The 22,098-nt window shown below is 36.9% G+C and overlaps 2 protein-coding genes across 2 annotated transcripts; both read left to right on the top strand.

Moving 5' to 3' along the window:
• Window positions 1-4,237: 4,237 nt before the first annotated feature.
• Window positions 4,238-8,740, top strand: LOC132302503 (cysteine-rich receptor-like protein kinase 43). Its single transcript, XM_059799387.1, has 6 exons — window positions 4,238-4,542; window positions 4,636-4,772; window positions 4,926-5,136; window positions 6,490-6,724; window positions 6,859-7,009; window positions 8,058-8,740. The coding sequence occupies exons 1-6, from the start codon at window positions 4,479-4,481 to the stop codon at window positions 8,478-8,480; spliced, it is 1,221 nt and encodes a 406-aa protein (XP_059655370.1). The 5' UTR covers window positions 4,238-4,478; the 3' UTR covers window positions 8,481-8,740.
• Window positions 8,741-19,901: 11,161 nt separating this feature from the next.
• On the top strand, window positions 19,902-20,957 carry LOC132302502 (HMG-Y-related protein B-like). Its single transcript, XM_059799386.1, has 2 exons — window positions 19,902-20,048; window positions 20,172-20,957. The coding sequence occupies exons 1-2, from the start codon at window positions 19,980-19,982 to the stop codon at window positions 20,661-20,663; spliced, it is 561 nt and encodes a 186-aa protein (XP_059655369.1). The 5' UTR covers window positions 19,902-19,979; the 3' UTR covers window positions 20,664-20,957.
• The last annotated feature ends 1,141 nt before the right edge of the window (window positions 20,958-22,098 follow it).

Genomic DNA, 22,098 nt, shown 5'->3' with positions numbered 1-22,098 from the left:
GAAATCATTTTATATTTTAAAGGTATTTTATAGAAAAATGTGAAATATGTTGTTTAAGATTAATAAGTGGATAAGTATTTTAGAACAATTTAAAAAGAAAATATGAACAACTATTATACGATGGGAATAATAAATATATTGTAAATCTTCAGTAATACCTAAGTAGTGTCCAATCAATTTTATCCTAATACACTTTTCAATCTAACACATTGTTAAAAGGCTACTACTGAAGTACATGGTCAACAACGCGCTCTATTCCTTGAACAATCCGTGTTTCCATCGAAATACTGTATAACCTAATCGTGCGAAAAATAGAGTTCTAGATAGAAAAAAGCAACCAGATAAATCCAACCTCAACGTTTCTTTCTTTTTGACTCTTCTTTGCCCATTCCCACGAGCTCCCAACGAACCCAAATTTCCAGAGCTTCAATCTCTTCATGGGATTTGATACTCACCAGCCATGAGCAAATCCGAAAACTTCACTCACAACCTATTCAAACCCTTCCATTTCGGTTCTAAGAAAGGTACGTTTTCATCTTCAATTCATCAAATATATGTAAGTCTAAGATCACTCTTGTGTGATAGTGTGTGCTCTCGAGTATATAAAAATATATATAAAAAGTCAATGTGAGTCGCATACGTTTTAACACCGAAATTTATCAATTATAAAATTTATATCTGACAATTTTAAACCCATTGTATTTGACTAAAATAAGTACATATAAATATGTTAAAAATTGATATATTTGAAGAACTTTACGATACAAAAATATAAAATAAAATATGTCACTTTCACACTTTGAACACGCTTTTGCTCTCACACTACCCTCACGCTTCACTTATACTTTTATTCCTACTTCATTTTATATGACTTAAATTTTGACACATGCTCAGCTTGAACAATCATGGCGATGAATAGATTCAATGGGAGAGCAACAATATTAATGCTAGTCTAGTGTTTTCTAGACGGATGAGTATAGTCTTTTGTTTCAATAAGTCATACTCTTGGGGGGATAATCTGAAAACGAGGACAATAATTGGGTGTCTTTTGGAGGATAAAGTTTATCTTCCTAATTTATCTGGCCCAATACAATTTAGAAATATATTTAAAATTATAAAATTTTAAAAAATAATTATTACTCATTTTCTTACCAATTAAATCAAATTTCAAAGTTTTCTTTTTTTTTTTTCAAAATAATCACGATTGTTTCTATACCCAACCTTCATTTGAAATTGAAAAATTACTAAATTTATTTAAAGAATATACCATATCAAGTGTTGAATAGGGAAGGAATAGGAACTTAAAATATTATATGAAAATTTGATGTTAACCTATATTTAAATAGAATTTTTCTCGTATATTTATTATTAGTCATAATTAGATCTATATTTTGCATCCCTTCCAAGCTTCCAAGACCTTCAATTGATAGGACTAATCGTTTGTTTTTTTCTTTCCTTTATCTCATTGGTGGAAAATATGAAAAAGAAAGATTAAAAATTTGTGAATACTGCAAATTCCTATTGGTACAGTTTTGTATCACTTATAAACTTCTATTGGTTTGTACATTGTTTTACATATTTAATAAAAATTAAGTATTTGATTGATATAGATAGACTAAGGATTCAGATGGAGGTTGGCTATGAAAATTTGTGAGGGAGAAAGAGAGAGGGGAAGGGAGAGAAAAGAGTCATGCTAAAAGAGCGATTTGAAAACTTTAAATAGAGAAAAATATATATATATATATTGGGTTTGGGTTAAACGGGTAAGAAGTTGGATAATAAGTATTATTAAAATTTTTAAAAACTTGAACATGTCTAAATTATATTGAGCCATTTCATCCTTCTAGGATAGGATCTAAGAATTGTCCAAAAGTAAAATTCACGTGCTTTCAAAAAAAAAAAAAAATTTATTTATTCTTTATTTGTTTTTTTTTATTATTTTATAAATTAAAATGATGGTACTTTCCAACTATGTTTTTAACTTTGTAAGATTAAAGACTCACAAAGTACGAAAAATATTATTCTAGATAGAAGAAAGTAACCAGATCAATCCATAGGTCCAACCTAAACCTTGTTGGGTCATAATGTTAAAGAAAAAATAATAATAAAAATAAATAAATAAACAAATAAAATTGTGATAGGGTATTGACTGATGTATATAATAAGGAAAATGATATTTCAATTGAAACATCTGACCAATTACTTTGGCAGAATCTACGTGGCATGTCCAGTTAGGCCACTTTCATCTCTTTTTCTCTCATCTGTTCTCTCTCCTTCTTTTTTTTTTTTCTCATTTTATTTATCTCTCTAATATCTCACTCACTGGGAAAGAAGCAAGAAGTGGGTCGATCTGTTCTGAAGTTGGTTCATCGGCGCCAAAGACTACTTCCCTCTCTTTCTCTCTCCTTTCTTTATTTTTCCCATTATATTTCTCTCTAATATATATATATGAGAAGTCTTCCGATTTTAATTACCGACTCATCTTCCGAATACAATGTGGTTGGATTACAATAGAACTCTTAAAACAAAATCCCGTAAACATCTCTTTCTTTTCGACTCATTCCCAACCACGTTATATTCGGTGAATAAGTCGTCAATTGAGGTCGGAAGACCTATCACTTCTCTCTCTCTCTCTCTATATATATATATGAAGTTGCAACCATACCTTAAAAATCAAAGGTTGTTTCCTTCTTCAAGTTAAGATGGTAAGAAATATTATTTGAATAAACGAAAGGAAGAGAGAGAAATTTAAAAACAATTAGAAGAGAAGAACTTAACCTAAAACTTGACAGTTTGGGAAAGTTGAGTCTCCCGCCTATATTGTTTCTCCTTTTATTTTATTTTTTTATTTTTTTAATTATTAAAATTATTTACTTAGACTGTCACCTGTATTCTGCAAAATTAATTGGTCAAAATTAACAGTCTATCTATCACGACCCTCACATATTATGTAGTTTAGTTAGACAACGTTTGACCTATAAAAAATTGGAATAAAGCGTGTGTTTTAATAATTTAGTCAAGAAAATAGTTTCACTTTCAAATATATATTATAAAGTTTTAATGTGAATTGTACACTGCTAATGTTAGGAATGCTTCGTAGTCTGTTGCATTTAACACATTACAACACCCTTGACTACACGGCGCTTCAACTCACAATACTACGTATATAATTAATTTGTTTAATGATGAGTACGCCCTTTGACTTTGCTGTAGGTGCCATTTCTTTCTTTCACCCTCTCAGGCATAATTCGAAGTATCGGCGGTCAAAGTCACGGTTGTAATTACATTACGGTATAACATATTTAAATAAAATTAATATAAAATAATCAATACAAATTACATTTTAAAAATGGGTCAAATATCGGCTAACGGACAATATTACGAACCATACTTTCAAGTCGATGATTATATATAGCCAGGGACAGGGTTAGGGGAAACTTTTGAAATTTTTTTTATTAGTGTCCTCTAAATATTGTAGTAATTAATTTATAGATGTTACTTTTAAAATTTATAAAAAAAATTAATTAGCCCCTCCAATTTTTTCAAAATACTTATATATTGACTCAAAATAGAGAGTTTAAAAATTGGTCCAAAAATAGAGAGTTTGAAAATTGGTCCCAAAATAGAGAATTCGAAAATAAATTTAGTATGTGTCTCCTTAAAAATTTAATTAAAAAAAAAAAAAAACCAACAACTTGAACTTATTTCACTATACTTCTAAAAACTCGAATATTGTATATATATTACTCTATTTGTAAAAAATTATGTGTTCTTTTTTAAAATTTAATTTTTAAGAGAATAATTTTTTTTAATTTTATTACTATTATATTAATAGTGAATGAATTTATTAATTTGGACAATACTTAGATCCTCGTAAGAATTTACAACATACTCACCGATGATATAGATTAATAATAAACGGATACATCTTCCGATTTTAATTACTAATCAAATTACCATCCCTTATTTGATAAGTGAATCTATTCCACTATCTTTAATTTGATAATTAATAATTATATATCTATTTATTATTAATCCAGAGTAAGTATGCTCTAAATCCTCAGTAACCCCTAATTAATGTCTAATCAATTTTATCCTACTAAACTTTTCAATCTAACACATTGTTAAAAGGCTACTAAACATTTCAATCTACCACATTGTTAAAAGGCTACTAAACTTTTCAATCTACCACATTGTTAAAAGACCCAAAACCTTGACAACTCAAAAAGTACTCCTCTTGGAAGCACATAGTCAACACGCTCTATTCCTTGAACAGTCTATGTTTCCATCGAAATATAAACCTAATCGTACGAAAAACGTAGTACTAGATAGAAAAAAGCACATGAATCCAACCTGAACATTTCTTTCTTTTCGACTTTTTCTTTACCCATTCCCACGAACTCCAGCGAACCCAAATTTCCAAAGCTTCAATCTCAGCAATTCTTCAATTTCTTCATGGGATTTGATACTCACCAGCCATGAGCAAATCCGGAAACTTCATTCACAACCTATTCAAACCCTTCCATTTCGGTTCTAAGAAAGGTATGTTTTCATCTTCAATTCATCAAATATATGTATGTCTATATATATATACATACAGTAAGTGTTGTACTCATTCTGTAATTGATCAATCAGACGGACAGAAAGAGGACCTAGAGAGGATCGCGGCACAAGAAAAGAAGCAATTCCCTTTTGAAACCCTAGTTAAAGCAACCAATAATTTCAACCAAAATCATAAGCTAGGCCAAGGCGGTTTTGGTCCTGTCTACAAAGTAATTAGCAAATTTGGATTTGTTCAATTGACTTGATTATAGATTCATAAGCTCAAAATACTATTGAAATTCTATATGCCTCATATATATAAGAAACACACACTGAATGTGTACATGTGTGAAATTTATGGGATTTTTGCTTTGCGGGTGCAGGGGAGGTTGGAGGATGGGAGAGAGATTGCGGTGAAGAAGCTGTCGCAGAGCTCGAATCAGGGGAAGAGAGAGTTCATGAATGAGGCGAAGCTGTTGGCGCGTGTGCAGCATCGCAATGTGGTGAATTTGTTAGGCTACTGCATGCACGGCGTAGAGAAGCTACTCGTGTACGAGTATGTAGCTAATGAGAGTCTTGACAAGGTTCTCTTCAGTAAGTTCTCTTCTACTTTCATGTTTTAATCTCTGAAATCTTAGCTCAGGAAGTTAAAAATTGTGTTAAGACAATGAAAATTGAAATTGAGGTTATAAAACTAGCTATTAGTGAAACCCAATTGTGATTTATAATCTTGGTTGTTCTAAATTCAATTAATATAGTGGCTAATAGATTGAGTATGTAGAAAATTATCTGATTGAGCTGTTTGAGAACAAGGAAAGAGTTCCACTCTAAGATAGAAATGCAGAAGGGAATAGGGTGGCCTCAAAGTGTAAGTCGAAGCCTTGATTTAGCTTATGTTATGTTTGGGAGATCTGAATTGGTGCTTTGGAAGAATTGGTGGAAGTTTAGTTCAAAATTTGTACTAAATTTTCTCCAATGCACCGATTCGGTGCCGCCAAACATAGCATTAGATTAAACTGCTACGTTTTACATTTTAAATTGCCAATGAAGAGATAATGCTATTCAATGTTGCACCTTTGGCTGATGTAAGGTGCTCTCAAACAGCTTTATATGTAATTTTTTCATCAGTTATATCTTATTAAGGTAAACCCTTCTTTTTCTAACAAATAGTTTCGATGCCGGAACAGTTGTTGTCTGGCAATGACTGGCATTGGCAAAACGAGGGACTAGTGTGATGGATAAATTTTAAATGGTAGAGAATAACTAGGGAAAAGAAAGAAAGAAATAAAGAAAACATATGATGCAAGAAGAAACATACACAAAATGCTTGCACCTTCTAGTTCATCTAAAGAAAGTCCTAAAATCGATTATATTCAGTTGCTAGGTTTTGCTTTTATATTTTCCAATTGAAGCACATAATGCGATAGTGCAGTTAGCTTAAAAGACAAACTTGTATTTAAATGTATTTAAAACTATGAGGAAAAACTCTTTTCTAGTAGAAGGGGGGAAAAGGATGCTTTGGAGTAATGGTAGCATAATCTTTTGTCATTTTCTTCTATAATTGATAGAGGCAATTACAATACTCTGGAGTATTAGGGGTAATAAATCATTTGATTATAACACCCTTCGAAAAGCTTTTTGCAATCCAAACTTACTGTTATTAAATTTAACTCCTTGAAGTACAATGTTGTATTGAATTGTGCTTAACACCTTTATGTATTATAATATCACAAGCATGCCAATGTGCTGAAATTTTATTGTCTTGACCAGTTCTAGCACAACTCTTTTAGCAAGTCCCACAGCTTTCAACATGGTACTATTCCTCGGACTTAGTAACACTAGAAATGTAAAGTGTGGCTGTTATCATATTAAGCTTTCATAAATTTGGATATAGTAGAGATATGGATCAATAGTCTTAAGATGCTGATTATGATGGTCTTGATTTAGAGTCTGGTCGACGGGAAGCACTTGATTGGAAGCGGAGGTATGACATAATTATGGGTATTGCTCGGGGCTTGCTTTACCTTCATGAAGATTCGCACACATGCATCATTCACCGTGACATCAAGGGCGGCAATATACTACTAGATGATAAATGGGTCCCAAAAATTGCTGATTTTGGCATGGCCCGCCTTTTTCCCGAAGATGAAACGCACGTCAACACCCGTGTAGCTGGTACCAAGTATGTTTTCAAGCAACCTAATTTTTCTTACTTTTATTATAGTTTTGGCCACTTGATCAGGGTCATGTATGTGAATCCAACTCCTTGGAACTTGATTAGTAAGGTATCTAATAGATACTTGTACATGGAAACAGTGGATATATGGCTCCTGAGTATGTAATGCAAGGGCATCTATCTGTTAAGGCAGACGTATTCAGCTTTGGAGTTGTGGTTCTGGAACTGGTGAGTGGTCAGAAGAACTCAACTTTCAACTCAAGTCTGGAAGACCAGAATCTACAGGAATGGGTGAGAATTTGAACCATCTACTTTAAATCCAGATCTTTGGTGATGGATCCATCTCTTGTTGTACCTATTAGTCCAAGACTCCAAGCAATAACAAAGTACATGGGCCAATGTGATTTTATAGTTTCCCCTTCGTTGTTTAGGATAAAAAAAAGTCTGACGGTCTTAATTTATTTACTTCTGCGAATTTGGCCTTGGTATATCATATAATAGATGTTGATAACTGGGACAAAGAGATATGGGGCAATGTTCATGGCTAAAATAATGGAGAATTGAGAACTTCCAATTTTTATATTTTTGTAATTTTTATTATTGTGAACTTTTATAGCAATGCAAGGGTCGTGGTGAGAGGCTGGCTTGGGATAAATATACCGACTTGTGATTGGGACTAGAACTGATGGGGGTGGTGAGGAACTTCGTGATAAGCAAATTTTCCAAGAGGAAAATTGGTGAAATTGGGTTACGAATTAAATTAGTTTAAATTGACAAACCCTTGTACCTGTCTCCCTTCGAAAGAAGGGGAGAAAGAAAAGTAATATAGAATATAACATTATTCCTCCCTGCTATTACAATGTCAAATGCGTTGTTCAAATTGTTGTGGTAAATTAGTAGACAGGTCATAAAACGGCTGCATTTTGAATCTTCTTGTTCGTTGCTGTGAATACTTTCTTTCTTTCCTTTTTATTTTTTATTTTCATTTTGATCGGGTTTCTTCTATGTTTTAATATTTGGCTGTTCCATGAAGGCTGCAAATCCAAAAGGCATAATGGTGTTTAATGTTATTCATGCATGTGCCTGCACACAGGGTTACCAAGGAAGGGTAAAACAGAGCTAGAGGGAGAGGGAAGGAGGGATAACTTAGTTAAAATTAATTAAGCTATTGGTTCAGATGGAACAGACTGAACCAACCTGTTTCTAGATCAAGATTGACTAGTACTCTAGATTATTTTAACTATATTTTCCATCACTATTTTGTATATTACATTTTCTGTTATCACGAGGAATACCAGTATTCATCCATATATATGTATCATGATTCGTTGTATTGCAGGCATATAAATTGTACAAGAAAGGCAAAAGCTTGGAGGTGATGGACCAGACCTTGATGTCATCTGCAGTTCCTGATCAGGTAGCAATGTGCGTACATTTAGGGTTGCTTTGCACCCAATCCGATCCACAGCTACGGCCCAACATGCGCCGTGTGGTGGTACTGCTTTCGAAAAAGCCAAGCGTCCTCGAAGAACCAACTAGACCTGGATATGCTGGTTCCAGATATAGAAGATCTCGCAGACCCACTGCATCATCCTCCACTGCCGGAACTTCTAGTGAGTCCGGTTCCCATACATTTGGTTCCACCACCAATACCAACAGTGCAACAGTAACTGCAACTGCAAGTGCAAGTGCAAGTGCAAGCACATCAGCTCTTACAAGTCCAGGATTAGATCGTCATGGAAAACGTCCCATGCAAGGTTAGGCACACCTTAAAGAAAGATTTTGTTTGTTCTTTTGTTTCGTCTGGGAGCAACGAGTCGGTGCTTTGGATTTGGTGTTGGAGGAAATTTAGTTCAAAGTTTTAACGGAATTTCTTTCAATTCCAAATTCAAAACGCTGATTCGATGCTCCCAAAGATAGCATTTGTGCATTCAGGTTTGTATCATTGTTTTAGTAAATATGTAAATTTTAGAGAATGCTGAGTTAAATTAATACCAAGGTGGGGGTTAGGAGTGACATTCATTCAGTTGTGCTAGATGAAAATATACATTTTTATCTGAGAATTGGTATACATTGCAGCAGAAGATATCAGCAGAGAATATAAACTAATTTCTCATCTACTGGATTGTGTATATGATCAATCGTTCCTTCAATGATTATCTAAGTGATGTTACCGAAGTGTTGTTGCAAATAATCCTTTTGTTGCTTCCGTAGTTAACAATGCAGAATTTTGTTTTTACATTTGGTAAGAAATGAATTATGGTATTTATTTTGAACTTTTTCATTTTACTATACTGGAATTTCGAAAAAGGGCAAAAAATAATAATAATAATAATAATAATAATAGTTGAAAACACTTGAGTTTTATTTAATTCAGTTGTCTAACAACAATTACACAAACCAAAAAAAGGTTGAAATCAACTAAATTTTGTTTGATTGACATTTTTTTGAGGAGTTCTTTGGAAACTGAAAGTTAAAAATAAAATGCTCCAATTTTAGATCATAATTTTTTGTTTAAATATTGGAAATTACTTTTCATGTGAAGTCCGAATGTGGATACAAGTACAAACAAGACATGATGTGGACACTATGACAAGGGACGGATAATAAATGTAAGGGCTAATTTCATAAAACTTAACATAAATTTCAAATTTTGATTATAAACTTTCAATCTATTTCAAATAATTCCTTACACTTTAAAAAGTGATCACATTGTCTCGGTATTTATGGCCGATCCGTTAACTGGGCTGTGAGATGATAAATTTGACCTTAATATTATTTAATATTAAATTTAAAATTGAATTTTTTTAAAAAAATTACAAAAATACCCATCCCCCCCCTAAAACACCCACAAGATAAACTCAAAATCTTGCTTTTATTCAATTATTTTTGTTTATCTATAGTTCCTTTAATTCACGAGGTATTGTTAAGAATTGAGGTCGGTTCCACTGGTTGCCAATCCATGCCCTGCAATTTTGATGGACGTTAGTCATACACTCACATCCATATCTTGTTGATTTATTTTAGGGTAAAGTATAAAGACACCTCCTGAGGTTTGAGTAAAGGACATGCAGAGAAAAGTTTGCCTATTTTTGGACAATGACACCCCTTCAAGTTTAAAAAATGGACAAAAAGACCCTGAAGATGGTGAATTGACCTTATTACCCTTTCATATAAAATTAACATTTTAATTGACTTAAATACCCATCTCAAACCCTAACCCAAACCTATCTTAAACCCTAACCCGAACCCAAACCTAACCCGCCTGTGTAAAGACCCCTCTCCCCTTTTCTCTCTGTATATACATTGAAGAAAAAGGCAACAGGAGGACAAAGGCATGAGAGCAGGACGTAGATGGATGGCAATAGAAAGAGTGGGAGTACCGAAATCAATGTCGGGACAAACGGATTCCGCCGTCGCCACCTCGTGGTGCTTGAACCCTTCGTCATGGTAGTGGTGGTGGTGACGACGCATGCCGCCATGGAACATCATCGGATGGAAGTCGCCATATGAAATTTCGTGTCGGTGAAGACGAGGGTTCATCGACTTGAAGCGGTGGCCGCAACCACGACGAGAGATATGGAAAAAGAATGGACGTTTCAATTGGAAGTGACGGTTGATTGGAGCTCAAAGCAGTGGATCTGTTGGTGTTGTGTTTGAGGTCGTCGTCGGTGATGGTGGTTGAGGTGTGGTGGTGGTTCGCCGGTGGGGTGGCTTGAGGTTTGTTGCAGGTTTGGTGGTGGGTTTGAGAAGGGTTTGTTTTTTGTTCATTTGCTCGGTTTGGGTTTGTGATGATGGTGGGTGTGTTGTGTTTAGCAAGTATAGAAATAATGGTGGTTGTGTTGGGTTTTTTTGGGTTCGAGTAAGTTCCATTTGGGTTTAGCAAGTACAGAGGTGGCGGTGGCAGAGCTCCGGCGAGGTCGAGGTTGGGGGTGGTGGTTACTGTGGGTGTTTGTGTGTGTGTGTATATATATATATATATATATGAAAAAGGTAATTTGGTCATTTAAGTATTTTGATATTTTATAATTAAAATAAATAAAATAATAAAGGGTAATGTGGACTTTTCACATATTTTAGGGCTTTGTTTGGATGAAAAAATCTCACAAGGGGTGTGACTGTCCAAAAATAAGAAAACTTTTCCTCTGAATAGCCTTACCCCAAACCTCAAGGGGTGTCTTTGTACTTTATCCTTTATTTTAATATATGTTATTTTGGAGCAAGCAATCGAAGTTGGTCTAACCACACTGTCACAGGTGAAGCAAACCGTTGAAGTTGGTTGTGAAGTTTCTCGCCGAGCTCTTAGATGTCTCTCTTCATCGGACTTAGACAGAAGCTTGGTTGAAATCATGAAATGGATCTTGTCACCGTCAGAACCAGAGCATTGAAACTCTGTGTTATTATTTGTTTGGTGCTTCGCCGGAGTTAGGTCTCAGTTATAAAGCTATTGTTGCTTAGAGCTCACGATTCTATTCACTGTGGAAGTTCAGCTACGGACACTGAGAAAGAACCATGAATGGACACAACAGTTAAAAAAAAAATTCAATTGCAATCCTAGTTCAAGAACTAGTCAAAGACTCAGTGCACCCAAAGTTCAACATCATTATCTGAGCATGTGTTTGCATCGCCGATTCAGTTGCTCCATCTTCCTTGCTCGCCCCGTCCAAATCTCGCTAGTCATCGATTTCCCTCTACCAGAATTGTGACCAAGTCACAGCCCTCGTCATCGCCACTGGTCGTCTATTTCGCTGAAGTAGTCGCTGGTCATCGTTTTTGCCTCAAAGTTTCACAATCAAAACCCTTTTTCTTCAATTGAATCAACATATATCAACAAATTTTTTGTTACTCTGTGTAGGTGCAAAAATTCGTTAACTCTGATGAGTCAAAGAATAAGAACAACACACTCAATGAAAATAATCAAAACAATGCATAATAGGAATTGAGATTTTTCGATATATCTCATTGGATGTTCATGCCTTTATTTATACAAGATTTGGTGGTAGAATTATGGTAAGACTCGCCTTGCTTGCCCCCTACGATTTGTTCACCATTTATCTTTTACAGCTCGTTCCATATGAGGTTTTATCTATACAGGGCTCTTTCTTAATATACTTCCTTCTATATGAGACTCCTTTGATGTCGTGATTGATTGATTTGACTCAAGAACTTTGTTGGGCAGGAAAGTAGATTTGACCAGTCTTATAATGGGCTGAGATACTGACAATGATTCTTTTGGCCTGATCGGGTTGGGCCTTAAAGGTTTGATGGGCTAAGAGAGGCAGTTCAGAAATCACCCGCTAATGTGGTTTATTGGTAGGGGGATTTTTCCCTCCACACTTTGCCCCAAATTCCCTCCTAAATTGGGTAACGGTCCCTAATTAGAAGAGAATTGAATTTGCACGGTCGCTGGAATTGTAAAAGGCAATTTGGAAGTGGCTATTAGCATTCCGATGCAACAAAGCTCGTTCCTACCATAACTGCGTTTCGCAGCTTTGTCGTCTTCTCAGGTTAGTTCGTGTTTTTCTTGTTGATTCCTACTATGAACATTTCACTTGTTCATGACCAAGTAGAGAATATGGACTCTGAAGTTACTCCTTCAGCATCCCTTGTTCTTATTAGATCCCCTCCCCCAAAAGTCTCTAACTTTCTTGGTTCTTCGAATGATTCCACTGTGAGAGGAGATGATTTTTTGCACCAGGCGGAGGAACCCACTTCCGGATCTGAGGAAATATTTACTCAGGAGGAAAGAGATGTGATTTTGTCACTTCGTCATCTTAAGTTCTCTATTGAGTCTGTGATGGAGGAATTTGAGATTCCTGAAGGGGTAGATATAGAAATATACCCTTCCGACTTTGATTTCAGTTCTGGCGAGGGCGTTGGCGAGAACGAGTTGCTCATATCCGTCAGGGATCTCTATGCCCTTCATTTTCCCCTTCATCCCTTCTATCACTTAATTTTGAATAAGTTGGGGGTTGCTCCTCTTCAAGTAAACCCTAATTTTTTTAAAATAATTTATGCCCTTCTCGTCCGTCGGTGGCTAGAGGGGATCGATCTGAACCATGCTGGTTTGTTATTCACCTACACCATTTGTAAGCACCAAACTGAGATAGGTCGCTATTACTTCTCCTCGTCGATTCTAAGAAGGCTATGTACGGACCTTCCTACCTCTCAGAAAAGATGGAAAGAAAGAATAATTGTTGTTCGGGGGAAATGGTCTGTACCTCAATTTGAAAAACTCCATATCCCTTGGAAGTTTGGGATTTTATGTATAGAGGGACTTTCCTCTTTTCATCCGGAGTGTTCTGGTTGTTTTCCATGTCAGGTCTTACTTTTTTGTCGTATTTATGAATTTCTTGGTGTTTTTTCAGTATCGTTTCCATCTTCGGCGACTAGGAAGAGGCTTGTTTATCTTGAAGAAAAGGCTTGGAAGAATCCTTTATCTGCAGAGGATCTTCTCTCTTTGTCCAACCTTAAGGAACTTGCGTCCAGTGCTTCAGCGACTGATCTTATGGATTTGTCTCTTCCTTTCTTCGATGACTTTCCTTTAACTGATGAAAAGAAGAAGAGGGTGGAAGCGCTCCAGAAGAAAGCTGCAGAGGAGGAACCTCTGGTGGTTGTGCACTCACCGAGCAAGAGAAAGAGGCTGAAGATGCTCCCTTAAAGAAAAGGGCGAGAAAAACTTTTTCCTCCACTGTCAAGGATAAAGGCATTGACCTTGGTAAGGGAAAAAGGAAGAAAACTGGGGAGGTTGGGGCTGAAGAGGAAGTTCAGGCTTATGTCTTGACTGACAGAGGTAATGCCTAGAGGCCAACTTTCTCAAGGTTTGATAAATTAGTTCTTCACTTTGGTGATTCTGTGGTGGCAGTTCATTTTGCTGCACTGGCAGTTGCCCGAGGGATATTGGCTTCCCAAAGATGATGAGTTGATGGGAAAGATGGGTTTGGAGCAGCTTCTTCCTTCTGCCCCTGTGCAAGCTATGGAGGTTCACTCTGCCCTTTTATTCTTTCTTTTTTTTCTTTGTCACAGTGTCTTTTTTTTCTTTTTTTTTTTTATTTTTTATATCTTGATCGTTTTGTAAAACCTGTACCACACCATGGTCTTGTACATGACTGTTGAGGCTCAGTCTCTTTTCATTCAAAAAATGGAGAAAGATCTTTCTGCTGTTGAGAAGAAACTTTTCAATGTGAGTCTTGTAGCTTTTGAAACCAAGGTGGAGGAGTTGGAAGTCGAGAATCAGCGTTGGAGGGAGTCGGTCTTAACCTGCATAACGGTTGGGAAGCAAATGCAAGATCGTTATTCTTCCCTTGTACGCTTATCTAGTGTTAAGGCCTTTAGATTCAGCTTCCTCCAGGGTTTGGGTAATAAGAGAGGACTCCAGAGTTATTTGACAAGGACATGGGTGTCTCTTATCCTTACACCGATGGTCCGAAATCCCAGGAGGCGGATGTGCTATTTGCAAAGATGGTGAGGGGTGACCAGACAGGCCCTCAAGCTCCTACCTCATTAGCTGCCCCGGTTGAAGCCCTGGGCTATAATGTGGTGGCTGCCTTTATTCCTGGTCCTTTTGATCCTAAGAGGAAGTGAATTTGCCCCTAGTTCTTGTAATTTGAACGAATAGATTTCTATTTTGGACAATATTTATTTTGAATTGATGTAATATGATCTCCTTATTTTGCATACCCTCTGCATTCTTTTATGCCTTTGGAGAACTTCTCTGCTTTTGGAGTCTTCGGACTCTTTGAGGTTCGATGGTATTTGTTGTTCCTCAGCACTCTTTTGTGCCTTAGAGGAAACCTTACTATTCTTTAAAATTTTTAAGGTCCAATGGTATTTATTAGTTCTTCGGCACTCTTCTATGCCTTAGAGGAAACTTTGTTCCTCTTTGGGGCCTTTGGACTCTTTGAGGTCCGAAGGTCTTTTAAAAAATGGGGCTCAAGAAAGAGTTTCCCCTAATAGGTAGGTCACTGACTGGACAGTTGTTATGCCACTTGGTGACCTATTATCAGGGGGCACCTTTCTTGGTGTTCATTAATTATGGGGTGTGATTATATCAACCGCTTCCTTTTCTTATTTGTTTTCAATGTGGGACAAGGTATTGGGTCTAACTTTGTTGAGATTGGTGAAGTCTATACACCTTCTATTTTCCATTCTTCTTCTGAACCACCACCGCATTTAAGAACCACTGGGGGTACTGCACTTCTCTAATGAAGCATGCCTGAAATAACTTGTCTACCTATTCGGTAATTATTTGATTTCTTTCAGGGGTGAATCTCCTATGTTTCTGTTTGACTGGTTTGAACGAAGAACTCACTCCGAGGCTATGGTATGAGACCGAAGGACTGATCCCTAGCATGTCCAAGTGGCTCCAAGCGAATACGTCTGCGTTCCGCCAGATGACGTTGAACAACATCTCCCTTTCCTCTGGCGAGTGTGAAAATCCTATATAAGTGACTTTTTGTGGATTACCCGGGACAATCTCAATAGCTTCAAGTGATTCTTTGGTGGACTTACACGTCTTTGCCTCTGCTACCAAGTATTTGGGCAGATGGTTCTATAATTGCTATTTAACAGTGTCTTCAAAGGTTATGTCCGATTTGTGTGGTTTATTGTATTTTCATGCTTCCTTCAGCGTCACCATATAATATTCCTTAGCCGTGGCTTGATCCCCCCATAGGTTGATGACTTCTTTACCATCTGGAGATAAACATAGCATCACCTGATGCAGGGTAGACGGTACTCCATTCATTCGGTGAATCCACCCTCTTCCCATGATTAGATTGTAGGAGGGGTGGATTTCTGTCAAAACGAAATTCTCTTTCAGCATCCTCTTCATGGCAATGACTGAAAAATCTAACACCCCAATAGGGTCTACTTTTGTTCCATCAAACCCCAGTATGGGTTGGATGTGGTCCTAATGGATGATGATGGGATCTTTAGTCGTTCAAAAACTGCCTTTGTCACGATATTGGCACTGCTGCCAGGGTCCACTGGGACTCTTTTGATCAGGCAATTTGTTATTAGGAGGCTAATAACAAGTGGGTTTTCATGGGGGAACTGCACTCTGGGTAAGTCTTCATCTTCGAATCTGATCTTGATACTGCCCAAAGTGATGGTATTAACCGAGGACAATTTCCTCAAATTGTGGACTGCTCTTACTCTGGAGCGGTACATCTCTTCCGACTTTCCATGAATTGTGACTTTTACTTGATTAACTTCTGCTCTCTTAGGATTGACCTCATTTGGCCTAGGTTGTTCCTTCGGCCTAATGTAATCCGCCAGGTCTCCTCTAGCTATCATGGATTCCACCTGTCTTCGGAGGATTTTGCAATCATTAGTGGTGTGCCCATAGTCCCTATGATAGGCGCAATGCTTACCTTTGTCCCTTTGCTCCAGGGGCTACCAAATTGGTTTGGGGGGTGCAAATCTTGCCTTATTTTTCTGGAATAATCGGGCCAAGGTTGTTCGAAGAGGGGTTAGCTTTTCCTCAGTTCTTTGCTTCTTTTCTAATGGTTGGACTGCTAGCATTGTGCCATGTTGACTCTTTTGGTTCTTCGGGCTCGAGGCTTTTTCACGGGCTTATTTTCCACCGTGCTGAGGGTTGCATGTTGAGCCCTGTTGGCTACATTCTTTTCAAGTCGGACGTAAATTTACGCCCTGGCATTAAAAGTTTGCATGTCTGGAGGAGAGTACTTGACCAAAGAGGTATAGAACTAATTCTTTGGATCATGGCGATCTTGAATGCTTCCACAGTCGTTGCCAGATGACAATCCAGTATTTTCGAAGCTTCTATATTATACCTGGATAGGAAATCCTGCAGAGTTTCTCCCCTCTTCTGCCTGATAATGAAGAGACTAGTAATAGTCTTTTTCTGTTTCTTATTACCGCAGTACCGCGCCAAGAACATGTAGTGCACAGAGTTTTATAGTTCGGGATCAACTTGTGCGGCTTGTTTTTGAACCATTCTAGTGTTACTCCCGTCAGGCTGGTTGGGAATACCTTGCACATGAGCGGATTGTTATGGTTATCCATGGCCATCTTCTGGGAGTAATAATCGAGGTGTCGGGAAGGATCTCCCGTACCGTTGAACTATGTGAAGATTGGCATAGTGAATTTCTTAGGCCTCTCGATATAGTATATTTCATCAGTAAATGGGGTCTTTACCAGAGAGGCCTTGTGTTCTTTGGCCATCTCCGCTGTTGTCTGAATCCTCACGAGCTTCTTTTCATTAAAGGCCTTTGGGATGTCGTTTGACCATGCTGTGATTGGACTGAGCCTGCTTGTCCCGCACGCGCTGATGAGGGTGGTTCTCCGAGGTTTCAGCTTCGGTTCTCGTCCTCTGCTCTTACCAGTTTTCGTTGGCTTAGGCTTCGGCTGCTGGAGGTATAACGTGGTTGAGGGGAACTCCTTGGGCTCCGTTTGGCAAGGTGGTATTGTCTGGCGGTGGTTGCGCTGCTATCTGCTCCATGGCTGCCTTGAGAGTATCATTTTGTTGTTGAAGCAGTGTGATTTGAACCGTGATGGCTTCGTTTGCTTGTTGGAGTGTCTCGAATTGTTGTAGGAACTCTTCTCGAATTTTCTGCATTAGTTCCATCTGTTGATCGGCTGCGGCACCTCCAGTTGACATCACAGAACGTAGTCGCATAAAAATATCACTAATCAGTCATGGGGGTATATTTCTATACATTTCCCACAGACGGCGCAAGTGTAGGTGCAAAAATTCGTCAACTTTGATGAGTTAAAGAATAAGAACAACACAATCAATGAAAATAATCAAAACAATGCATAATAAGAATTGGGAATTTTCGATATATCTCATTGGAGGTTCATGCCTCTATTTATACAAGATTTGGTGGTAAAATTATAGTAAGACTCGCTTTGCTTGCCTCCACGATTTGTTCACCATTTACCTTTTACAGCTCGTTCCATATGAGGTTTCTTCTATACATGGCTCTTTCTTCATACACTTCTTTCTATGTGAGACTCCTTCGATGTCGTGATTGATTAATTTGACTCATGAAATGTGTTGGGCCGGAAAGTAGATTTGATTGGTCTTATAATGGGCTGAGATACTGACAATGATTCTTTTAGACTGATCGGGTTGGGCCTTAAAAGTTTGGTAGGCGAAGATAGGTAGTTCAGAAATCACTTGTTGACGTGGTTTATTAGTAGGGGGATTTTTCCCTCCACACTCTGTTTAATTGATTCTACAATAAGTGATAATTGAGAAAATTAGTCTCAATCAACCAAGAAAAAAAAATCAAAGTGAGAGAAAATGGTTAGCTTATTCTTTCCCGAACCAACCTCGACCTCATCTTCGTCTACCTGAACCGTCAATGGCATCGAAACCACCACAAGATTAAATCGATTAGAGCAAGGTTGTCACAATCAAAACCACTGCATCATATATATATATTTTTACTGTGATTGGGTTGCAGAGAGCGAGAGTGCAAATGGAATAAAAGTGTTAGAGATGGGTATTTTTGTAATTTAAAAATAATATTTTTTTAGTTTTTAATTTAACATTAAATAGTAAGGTCAAATTTGTCATTTCACAGCCCGGTTAACGGGTCGGTCATGGATACTGGGGCAATGTGATCACTTTTTAAGTACTTGGGGTTTTCTGAAATAAGTTGGAGGTTTGTGATCAAAATTTAAAAGTAATGAGGATTTTATAGAATTAGCCCTAAATATAACGAATATATGTTTATATGTAAAATTAGAATATAAAATAATAGATAATTATTTGTCATGATAAAAATCATCGCCCAAATAGGACCCCACTATCTATGGGGGTGATTTCTATGTTTCTACCATTTCTTTGTGCAAGAGGATTATATCATTTTTTTCATTGGAGAGGTTGGGAGACAGAGACTACTGAGATGTAAAACTTTCATGTAAACATTATTATAATTATAAGCATGTGTATAAAGATATAAATGAAGAGATAAGGGCTTCAAATGAATCGCTTTATTAATTAACAACTCAAATTCGATTTAGGCTCGTTCGTTAAATAAATGAGTTGATAATGAGATTAATTCTAAATTTATTTAGTAAACAAGTAGATGCTGAATATTATAGGACTTAACTCGTGTATATGTTCATGAATATAAACTCAAATATACTTGTGAATACATTCATAAATATATGCCTGTATAAATTAATATAAGTTAATGAATGAGTTAAGTTATTTTTATTTTTTCTTAGTTGGTACTCACACATACATGTTTCTGTGAATGCTTGAATTTTTTTTTGAGAAGTAAGAATATAATATTAAGCCATTAGTCGTCGAACCCGAGACTTTCAAAATATTTACTAATCGAGCCCAAACTCAGATTTTCAAGTTTATAATGATTTCGAGCCGAGCCAAACTAAGTCCACAAACAAATAAGCTGAGTCCGAATAGACTCAAGTTTGGCTTGGCCCGATTTAATTCGTTTGCATCCTTAACAAAAAATATGAAAAAGACGTTGGCGGGAGTAGATTTTGAAGTCATAAAAACAAAAGAGAAAAAATTTTGATCCGTCATTCTAGCATTACTCTCTGCTATAAAACTTGGGGCGTCCTTTGTTCGGTTCAGTCAACATGACTACCCTTTGAATTTTGAGCCATTGCTGGCTGTCATACGCGTGATTTTAATTCCATGTCAGCAAAAGTCAAAACCAAGTCAACAAAGCTCAGGTCATCCTAGGGACGACCTACACCTCAGTTGCATCATAACACAGCTCTCCCTCCATTTTAGGCGGTCCTAATATTATTTCGAAAATGTGGCCCCCACATCCCGCACTCGGATGCCCAGATCCTGGATTTCAAAATCATCATCCGCTCTCAAGAACACCACACTTTTCTATTACCTGAAATTCTATTGGACAATCTCAACGTTGACCAATCAGGTTGTGACGAATTTCTGATTGTATCGTAGACTGATTACCTTTTGTACTTCCATATTTCGAATGAGGGACAGTTTGGTATTTTCAGGTGCTAAAAATTTGAAATCTTATGTAAGGACCCCCACCACGTCACCAATCTGTGTGACACCAGTCCAGAGCAACAACAACCGTCCGATCATCACCCAAATAAACAATCCCTAGTCGTCCGATTGTCCCCAAGACACTCCTCCCTTCTCTTTCCTGTCCCCTTTCACTCCCTCCTTTTAAATCCCTTCCTTCTTTAACTTTCCCCCACCTCCGTCCCACTTCTCTACAGTCTCTCTTTCTCTCTCTCTATCTTTCTCTCTCACACACAAACACACACAAACACAAACATGGCGACTGAGGAGTCCAATAATCCACCGCCGGCACCTGCTGCATCCTCTATACCTCAGTACCCAGAGGTAAGAAAATGTGTTTTCTCGGGAAAACTTTATCTTTCATCTGCATACATTGTTTTAGGTCAAGATCGAGCTTGATTTCAACTGGGCTGAGCTGATTTTAGCTGACTTTTGTTTTTTCAACAGATGATTTTAGCAGCGATCGAGGCTCTGAACGACAAGAACGGCTCGAACAAGTCGGCGATCTCGAAGCACATCGAGTCAACCCACGGCGAGCTCCCTCCGGCGCACACCACCCTTCTCGCTCACCATTTGAACAGGATGAAGCAGAGTGGTCAGCTCGTCATGGTCAAGAACAACTACATGAAGCCCGACCCCAATGCCCCACCTAAGCGCGGCCGCGGCCGTCCCCCAAAGCCCAAGGCGCCGACTCCTCCAGGCGCAGTAATTTCCCCGCCGAGGCCGAGGGGGCGTCCGCCGAAGCCCAGAGACCCACTTGCTCCTCCACCTCCGCCAAAGAAGTCAACGACCGGTGCAAGCGGGCGACCACGTGGAAGACCTCCAAAGATGACGAAGAAGGCTGCTGCTACGCCAGTGTCGGCGCCGCCGAGTGGGTCGCGGAGGGGGAGAGGACGACCACCTAAGGTGAAGCCGGCAGTGGCTCCGGTTGGGTGTTGATTGAAAACAAAAAGTTGGTTGTAGGGGTCATAGAGCTAATTGTTGTTTTTTTTTCTTTTTTTCTTTCCCTTTTTTTTATGAATTAGTCCTTTTGGTTTTTTTATTTATTTTTTTACTGTTGAGAGTTACCATGGTGGGGTTGTGGAGCTAAGTTATTGGATGTAGCTTAGGGGAGGTTAAAAGTTTGTGACTGTAATTGCAATGTAAATTTGAGCAGCGGCTTTGTAGGCTTTATAGGCCCTTTTTTCTCTCTCTCTAGAAGTGGAATATTATTGAAACTGATTCTGATTTGTATTTTACTTTTGTGCTTTTGCTTTTTTGCTTTTATTTTCATTTTATAACAAAGTGTCTTGGGATATGATCATATGAGTTTATTATATTTATTTTCTTATTTTTAAATTTTTTTATTAATGAACAGTTTGGAAAAGAGTGTTGCTTTGTATAAAATTTGTTCCGTTATAAAGACTGACCAGAAAAAGACAACTACTCCAATCTTTATTCTTTGGACATTTTTGTGTTCTAAATTTGAAAAAAAAAATTTCCCACTTTAATGAATTTGAAATATGCAATCTAAACTTTTGAATTCTTGAATTTTAGTTGGTTTTATTAATAAAATAAATTAAAAAGTTGAAAGTGTAACTGTGTAACATAAGATAAGAATAGTTAGTAAAAATTCATGTTACTTATATATATATATATATATATATATATATATATATATATATAAAAGTTAAATAACTTTTGTATATTATTTCAACAATACTTATATTGTGTGCTATGCTTATTAAATATATTAAGCATTATAAAATAGTTTAAGCACCTATACAATTTAAGCATTATTTAGACTTTGTTTTGAGATTTTAGCAAAACTTAAATGAAATTTTTGCAACATAACTTTGACATCCTACCTTAGAGTAATTGGTATGAAATTATTGATTTGATGATCATGATATTCAATAACTTATGAGTATATTTGTACTGATTTGTTACAGTGAATTACTTAATCAAATGTTTTTAATTATGTTATTTATGAATAATATAAGTAAGTAAAGAATTCATAACTTTATTTTTTTACATAGATGGCCAATTAAAAATAGTAAGTCTGGCAATTCACTGTAACAAATCAGTGCAAGTATCATTTTTCATAACTTCTTCTTAAAGTGGTTGGCATAGGATGTCTTGTATTACAACAATAACTTTACATCAGTTATGTAGCTTTGTATTGGATACTCAAATAACATCATACTGTTTATTGAACAACTATATTAGATCTCTTCTGCAACAACTTTACATTACATATTGTGTAAACGATGTAAAACATTGGATAAACAGCACAACACATTGTGACAGAGGGGATCATGATTACATGACAGATTATGTGCATAAAATTGCCCACACTGAAATTATAGAAAAATTTTACAATTGTCTCCGAAAA

The sequence above is a fragment of the Cornus florida genome, unplaced genomic scaffold (genome assembly GCF_030987335.1).
Source record: "Cornus florida cultivar Cherokee Brave unplaced genomic scaffold, ASM3098733v1 CherokeeBrave_3.0.0_Hap2_Chr04, whole genome shotgun sequence".
NCBI classification, from domain to species: Eukaryota; Viridiplantae; Streptophyta; class Magnoliopsida; order Cornales; family Cornaceae; genus Cornus; species Cornus florida.
Note: the sequence above shows the minus strand (reverse complement) of the source record. Positions and strands in the feature narration are given on the sequence as shown.